The 8,116-nt window shown below is 35.9% G+C and overlaps 1 protein-coding gene across 3 annotated transcripts in view; it reads left to right on the plus strand.

Moving 5' to 3' along the window:
- The window catches only part of LOC107083535 (E3 ubiquitin-protein ligase CBL-like), a 21,694-nt gene that overhangs the window by 11,517 nt on the left and 2,061 nt on the right, over positions 1 to 8,116 (plus strand). For 2 of the 3 annotated variants that reach the window (XM_015372850.1, XM_015372851.1), the window contains exons 9-12: positions 5,502 to 5,693; positions 6,953 to 7,102; positions 7,189 to 7,217; positions 7,977 to 8,029. In XM_015372850.1, coding sequence (XP_015228336.1) covers positions 5,502 to 5,693; positions 6,953 to 7,102; positions 7,189 to 7,217; positions 7,977 to 8,029 — 424 coding nt within the window. The remainder of the gene's footprint in view (positions 1 to 5,501; positions 5,694 to 6,952; positions 7,103 to 7,188; positions 7,218 to 7,976; positions 8,030 to 8,116) is intronic. The other variant, XM_015372852.1, reaches the window with a different exon arrangement.

Raw genomic sequence — 8,116 nt, forward strand, 5'->3', positions numbered from 1 at the left:
ATATATATATATATATATATATATATATATATATATATATATATATATATATACGAAACATATGGAAGGACACACCAAGTGTTTATGGATGGTTAAATAGAGTTGGTATTTCCATTGCAAATGTGTGCTTTACTCAGATGAGATGAAGATTTTTTTCAGGCAACAAACACTTTGGGTGGGTCTAAGGTTAAACAAAGGATGACTATATGAAAAACCACCTAATTTCCTCTTTTCAGAGCACTTAAAGACCTGAGAGGGTGTGGTTCATGTAGAGTCATTAAAATACCAGAATGTTATAAATAAAAATCCAGTTGCTGAGTCCTGCCAGAACACAAACAACTAAAATATAGCTACAGATTAAAGCTTTGTCCCTACTTGGTCTTTATCAGAAAAAACGATTTGAATAAAATGTGTGCATTTTATTCAGAAACTGTTTACCACACACAAAACCATACCCTTGAATAGCCACATCGTTTCTCAAAGAACACCTTTGTGTTGAGCTAAAAAGATAGTAGCATTGAGAACAAACTGCTCTGCAGTCTCTAAACTTATGATATAAGGAAAGACTAAAGCTATCAAACAGGCTTTATAAAAGTGAGGTCTACCACAGAATGTGAAGTCATAAGTCATCACTGCATCTTAAATGCTAAAATAAAATGGGCCTCTCTAATGCTCTGCCCCCTCAGCTATTGGTACAGTAACAAAAGGGCCTATAGGTTTAAGTCGAACATCGCATTGTTTTTACTGTTCCTCAGGTCTGAACAGAAAAGGGGGAGGAACCCTTTAGTGTTTCAACCCCAGCTTCATTGGACAGTTTACGTCAGTACTGCTGCTCAAAACCCTGGTGTCTCTAAAGCAGGGGTGTCAAACTGGTTCCAGAAAGGGCCGTGTGGCTGCAGGTTTCCTTTCCAACCAAGCAATGGCACACCAGACTCCAGTTTGACACCCCTGCTCTAAAGGTATGATAAAAGCCATCGTATTCAAGTTTCATGTGTACAGTTGTTTTATTTGATTTTTAAAAACTTTATTTTTAACCTTAACATCATCGATGCAAAATGTTATTGTTTGTCGCTAGATGGGTGTTAACAAAACCTGCTTGGTTGCAAGGTAGACCTAGCTGACCAAGTCTGGATCATGTTGTTGTCATTTGGGTTTCTTACCATGACAATCAACTCAGTGAACTGAGGCTGGTGAGGACCAGGACCATTCTTTGTCTCATCTTTGTTGAATCCAGCACCAAATGGCCCCACAAGTGATAGAAAGGATACTAGCGCCATCATTTAGCCCAACTGTATGGTTCCATCAAAACAAGTTAGAAGCTACATATAATTAATTACATTTAATAACTAGAAAAGCAATCTGAGAGCACAGACCATAAAGTACTTTATACCTGTATTCTCAAAATCTTTAAAATAAATCTTGAATCCAGATGGTGATCCGGATCATCACCAAAATACACACCTTTATAAATTTCAGCAAAATCCGTCCACAACTTTTTGAGTTATTTTGAAGACAACCAGGCAGACAAACAAACAGACAAACCAATGCAGATGAACACATATCCTCCTTGGTGGAGGTAAAATTTCACCCTAGTCTATAAAAGGCATACAGGAGCTGTTTTACGGAGAGAACAGCATGCTGTTTCTTCAGGGACTCTTTCCTCTGCCCTGAAGAATTATCTGTATGAATGATATCGATTTTCAGGAGGGTTAATTTACCAAACTGCCTTAATTAGACCTCAGCTCTCCAACATAACAGGGTGAATGATACCCTAACTCGTCCCCAGAGACTCTCTATAGGCCTAAGCTTTGTTACTATTACAGTAAAGTTGGGTGTTGGCTCTCCTTCCCCAGTCTTTGTTACATCAGGCGTTTTTGGGGGGGTCAGCTGCACTATAGTTTATTGAACTGCTTAAATCTTTTTGTTTCCTTGCTGAAATGAATAGAGTACAATTAATTGAATAGGAACAGGCAGAAGCCCCAAGACTTATTTTTTTTCCCATTCTATTATAGAAATAATTCACAGAAAAGAAAAAAAAATCACTACCAGTACATCGTTACAAAACATGCACAAGCTTAGGCTGTGAAACGATAAATAAACTACTACAAATTAACTACTAATGATGGTAATAATAGTTCAGAAGAAAGGAGGAAACAAAAAACTTTTTTTATTAATTATTTTATTCGCTTTACAATGTGAACTATATAGATTTGTGTTTATTTTTAAACTGGAATATATTTGGGCATTGTTTTAGTTCCATGTTGAGCTAACTATATTGTTCAACCCCAGTTACAGAGATACAAAATCTTTTCACATTCGGATGCTACATATTTTAAAGTTTGGTGTTTCCTTGTGGTTGTACCCACCCTCCCTTTCCTAAAATGTTTTCTTGAGATGACAAATTCAAATAGATTTTATGCATAAATACTGCAGTTTTATATATGAAGGTGTACAAATTTGTCTCTAGCGTCTTTGGACAGCTCTTTGATCTTGGCTATGTTAGTAGTTTGATTCTTACTGATTGTATGGGGTGGACAGGTATCTTTATGCAGCTAACGACCTCATGCAGGTGCATCTAATTTAAATGGAGTGGAGGTGGACATTTTGAAGGCAGACTAACAGGTCTTTCAGGGTCAGAATAGGCTCTATGCACAGCTCCACTACTTCCTGAATTTAATGCAGCTCCTTTGTTTCCTGTCTTTCATGATTGGATGCACTGATTAATCCAGGTGTGTATGACCTAAGTAACTGGCCAGACACACCTGGATTAATCAGTTCGTCTAGTAATAAAAGACAGGAAACAAAGGAGCTGCCTTAAATTCAGGAAGTAGTGGAGCTGTGCATAGAGCCCATTCTAGCTGATAGGTGTTCAAATACTTTTTTTTGCAGCCGGATCATATAAATAAATAGTTAAAAAATCATATATTGTATTTTCTGTTTATGATTATGTCTGTCCAAGTGTACATGCACCTACGATGAAAATTTCAGATCTTTCCATGATTTCTAAGTGAGAGAACTTGCAAAATAGCATGTTGTTCAAATACTTATTTTCTTCACTGTGGGTGTGCAGCAACCCTGATAGGTTTAACATGTTTTGCATTTGTTTAAAGCCATTAATCGGGGCTTAACACGTGCCTAAGTTGAGTCAGAATTGAGCTTTCAAGTCTTGCTTTTCTGCGTGAGTTTTTTTAAATACCCCTAGGTTTAATGTGATTATGAATTATAACTGATGTTTTAGGATGATGCTGCTACTCTTTGCCAGAAGGTTGTTTCTCATTAGCAGAATTATTAGAATCCAGGATAAACGATAATGCCAGGCTTGACCTAGTGTGATCAGTGCATTCTGGTTTTATCTGTCTCACTAAGGCCAAGCTAGGTTCGACAAGTGCGTCTTCATATATGTCAAGCCAGGTTGCAGATAAATTGATGTGGCAAACAAAAGCGAAATGACGATGGCTTAAAAAGCCTCAAATATAAATTTCTTCACCCCTTTTCTGAACTAAAGACTTCATAATTTAATGAGTTACTTGCCTTTTCTTAAGTAAGTTGTAAACTTAAAAACTTAAAATAAAAGCTAATGCGTGCCAGTCTTACAGCTGATATATTTCGATATTTTTTTTGTTTTAACATACAGTTTCTCTGTATTATAGTGGTTTAAGTCTTAGACTTGAATGATGGGACTTGAGATTGAATCCTGATTATATCAAGAATGACATTTGGCATAAAAACCTGTTTAGCATGCTTTTTATTTTCTGTTACACATTCTGCCCACCATTCCCAGAATTAGTGGCAGCAGAAAAGCTGGCCTGTAATTTAAACAAAGGGAGGGTTATCTGATAAGAAATCCACAGGGGGGACAGGTTTTAGAGTCTTTTGCTGAGCCAGGCCTCTGTTGAAGATGCAGTCAGCATCACAGATGACCGGAAGCAATAAGATGTGGTCAGATAATTGAATGCACATAATACATTAATGTAAATGTCAATAGACCTAAGTATAACTCACTCTTACCTCAATGTTAGGATTTTCTGGTAACAAAATCACCTCCATGTGCTTCAGGGGCACTTTTTGTGTGCAGTTCAGTGCACCTTTAGCATAAGGGAATCTTCTATTAAAATAAGTGGTCCACCTGTTCTAAAATTTCCATTGTGATATTAGGCTTAATTCGTGTTACCTGTGCAGTTTTTTGATGTTGCATATTTCTCTGTGGCCTACGCAGGTTATGAAGATGTGTGCACATCCTTTTAATACCAAACACATGCTTGTAAGAAATAGTGGCTTTGCAAAGGCTTTCATACCACTAGCAAAATATCTAAGTTCAACACAGATTATCTGTGTAATAGTCAGGGCTTGGCTGTGTTATGTGTGGGGCCGAACTTTGGGACCAAGCAGTCTGCAAGGGTAGCAGATGTATAAAAAAAGAGAAAAATGAAAACACATCATCGTAAAAGAACACATGTTTTTAGAAAAACTTGTCCTGACTTTTATCAAAACCATCTTTGCTTTATGTATCAAATATTCATCTAATGCATACATGCAATAGTTTATTAAAGACCTTATGTCATTCCACCATAACATTGTTTAAAAGATTAAATAACTTGACTAAGTAAAATACATATTTATTGATAATTAATATTTTGATGTGGAATGATTAAAAAAAATACCAAAAAAAAAAAAAAGACAAGAAAACAAATACACTGAGAAGACTCAATTGTATCTTATTGGCCCGACACTGATTGAACAGATTAGGCCTCAGATTAACTAAGCCTGGCTATTAGCCTGGTCTTAAAAAGGCTGGCTGCACAGAATAAATTAAACGACAACGTATATGTTACTGCTTTTGTGAAACTGAGTCAAGATTTAATATAGCGAGGCTAAATATGTGGAAAAATCCAGCTTAATCCAATACTTTGGTTTAGTGAAACAGCCCTCAGTTCACTCTAGCAAAGTGGTTCCTAATCCAGTTATCTACTGTAAGAGCAAAGCAGCAATTAAAATTGAAGGGAATGCACTGTTGCAGTGGTACAACTTTCTTTTTCTCCTGAAGAAAACACGCTAAACAGATATATTTGTTGCTATATATATATATATATATATATATATATATATATATATATATACTCTGTTCTCTAACTTGTGAGGAGAGGCATAATTCTTTGAGAGATAAAGGTTCTTTTTCCTGACATTAGCCCTTGAATTTCCTGTGTGAGCTCAGCTTCACATCCTCCTCGTTCACATTCAGTTTGAGTCAAAGCCTTTGTTTTTCTGCAGCCAAAACATTTGACCCCATCTGGCTACAAGATGGAAACCCTCAGTGTATAGGTTCTCTTGAAACTGCTGGTATTTTCCAGGCTTTTTGAAAAGCCTTCTTTGAAGTGAAGTTCAACTCTTTCCACTACAGCTACAGTAGTTCAAGAAGACGTGAACCTTCACTGACTATAGCTGACAGCGGATTGTTGAATTGTCTTGCTGTATCTTTCTCCTGTTTCGGATGTGTGATGTAGCAGAAGTCAGCCGGCCACACCTGCCCGTACTGCCGCTGCGATATCCTGGGAACAGAGTCTGTCCTCATCGAGCCCTACCTGAAAGTCAGCCATCAGTGGGAGGATGATGATGATGATGGCGAAGATGACGACGATGATGAAGACCATGAAGACATTGAGGTGGTGGTGAAGGAAATGGCTGCCCTTCGGAAGGTGAGTAGAAAATCGAACCTCTTTTTAATGTTGTTTTGTCTAATTTTAGCCAAGAATAAGGACTATCTTTCAGATGTTGAAAGTATGACCCATAATCTTCTTTTTTGTTTACCTTACAATAAAATAAAGTCTATCAGGATTGCTACTGAAAATCTAATTATTAATAATACTTTGAAAAAGTGTTTGTTTTTTGTTTTTTCACATTGACGGCTGCTCTGATGTTCACATTTTGAATGCTGTTAGTTTGACGCCTGACATACTAGGATGCACACCTTAAGAAAGGTTACATTGTATTTGTTTTTGAGCCACTATATTCTATGGTAAATAAGAGATGAGGATTTGGTTTCTCTCCATTTGCTTTAGTTTTCCCCTCCAAACTCTCCCTGGATGCCAGATTTGTCTCTTTCATATCAGCAAATCATGAGCTCTATTTTCAACTACTGCAAAGTAAGGCCAGTGGTTCTTCAGAAGTTGTTCTGGGTCCTCGGAGTAATTTCAATTGGCTGGCCCCTCTTGAAAAGGTTCAGCACTGTACCTTTTTTCGTTGATTTGAGGGCAGCGAGTCTCTGCTTTGCTGAAGTCTCAGAAATGGTTTTATAAACCTCTTTAGGACTCAATCCTGTGTCTTTTTTATATCGGTATATCATGTTTTGCTCTTTCAGCTCTTGTAACCTACTTCATTTTATAACTGATTTCTTTTTTCTGTACCTCTTTCAGTATTTAGGTCAGGGTGTAAGTATTTTAAATGTATTTAGGTTATTTTATACTTAAAAGAAAAAACATAAAAAGATGAAAGTATTCACAATTTGATCTTTTAGCCTTAATAAATAAAGTAATTTGTTAACAATTTATAGTTTTTAAATTAAATAGGTTTGATTCTCTGAAGATGAAGGGTGAATGAATTATCACATCATAATCATATATATTAGAGTTGATTTTATAAACATACTCTTCCATTTTGTCAAAAACTACTTTCCTGTTTTGTTGTCTTTAACTAAACAGTTCTTTAATGTGGGACATGTTTCCAGTTCAGTTTTTATTAAAAAAAAAAGAAATACATTTTCAACCCCAGAAAGAAATTAAAGTTTTTTCTAATAGACTCTTTACATTTTACATACACTCTGAATGTTGCATAATGTAATTATCGTACCATCATACTTGTCCAGTCTTGTATCTTATAATGTGTGAAGCAGTTTCCTGTATGGGTAGATACTTGACAAGGTTAAAGGCATTTGTTTTTTTGTTTTATTTTTTTGCAGTTCTCGAGTTTAGATTCTCAGATCAACAGTTCTCACCTCAGAGCTCCACCTCTGCCGCCGAAAAACATCTCCCCTGACTACTCATCTCCGTCCGGCCAATCTCAGACACTCGAAAATAAAGCTCTCGGCAGACATGCCCACTTGCATGATGTATGTTTGCTTGCTTACTCTCTGTATAGATGGATGGTGTGATAAACTGATTTAACCATAGTGACCCCCTTTTGTTTTGTCTGTAGGCTGCCAGTGACAGACCACAGGCAAACAGGTACAGTAGGCCACTGCTTAATTGTAGAGCAGACACTGTTGAGACATTTCAGAGTTGTTGCCCTGGGATGGTGTGTCATGTAACTGAGCTTTTTATTTATTTATTTTTTACATTTGCTGTTATTTACAGTGGGTTGTCAAATTTCCAACTTTCTTGAAGGGAACTAGACCTCAGGCAAATATCTGCAAGATTAAACTGTTTAAGGACTCAACGTGTTGCTGATAGGTTGAATATGTTTATTTAATAAATATCTCATGGCAATAGTTTCCATTGGTTTGTAATTTGCACAGAATATTTATGTTTATGAAAAACATCATTTTTTAAATTTGTTTTTGGAACTTTTCACATCTCATTTTCAGTTTTCCCTTTATAGTCATCTTCATTTTTTGCCTATTGTTGTTTTCCGATGTTTGTTTTCTCGTAGGCCTCCAAACTTTGACTTCCTTCTGACTTCCCTATAATGCCTCTTGATAATGTTAAAGTATTATTAACGTTAATGACATAAGAGATTAAATGTTTTTAACATTTTTGAAAAGAACAAGCATGTAACATGCAAAGAATAATCTCAAGAGTTATCCACAAAGAGGGACAAAGGAGTTTTATTCTTATTTTTTGTTAAAACAAACGGTAGAAGCTTGTTCCTACTAAAAGTCCTGTAAAATGCTAGATATTGCAGTTCAGTTTAACTGTTTATGGACCTCATTTGCAGGTATTTTAATCTAGATTTTCTTTTTTCTACATTCATTTATTTTCAAACAGCACTGAATTCTTCAGAGAAGCAAATTCCTCTTCCTCCTCTCTGAATCCAGAGTGTAAGTTACTGTTTTCATTCCAATGCATTAGACTTTAATATACAGTATATATATATATATATATATATATATATATATATATATATA

Source organism: Cyprinodon variegatus, unplaced genomic scaffold, assembly GCF_000732505.1.
Source record: "Cyprinodon variegatus isolate N-32 unplaced genomic scaffold, C_variegatus-1.0 Scaffold77, whole genome shotgun sequence".
Taxonomy (NCBI): domain Eukaryota; kingdom Metazoa; phylum Chordata; class Actinopteri; order Cyprinodontiformes; family Cyprinodontidae; genus Cyprinodon; species Cyprinodon variegatus.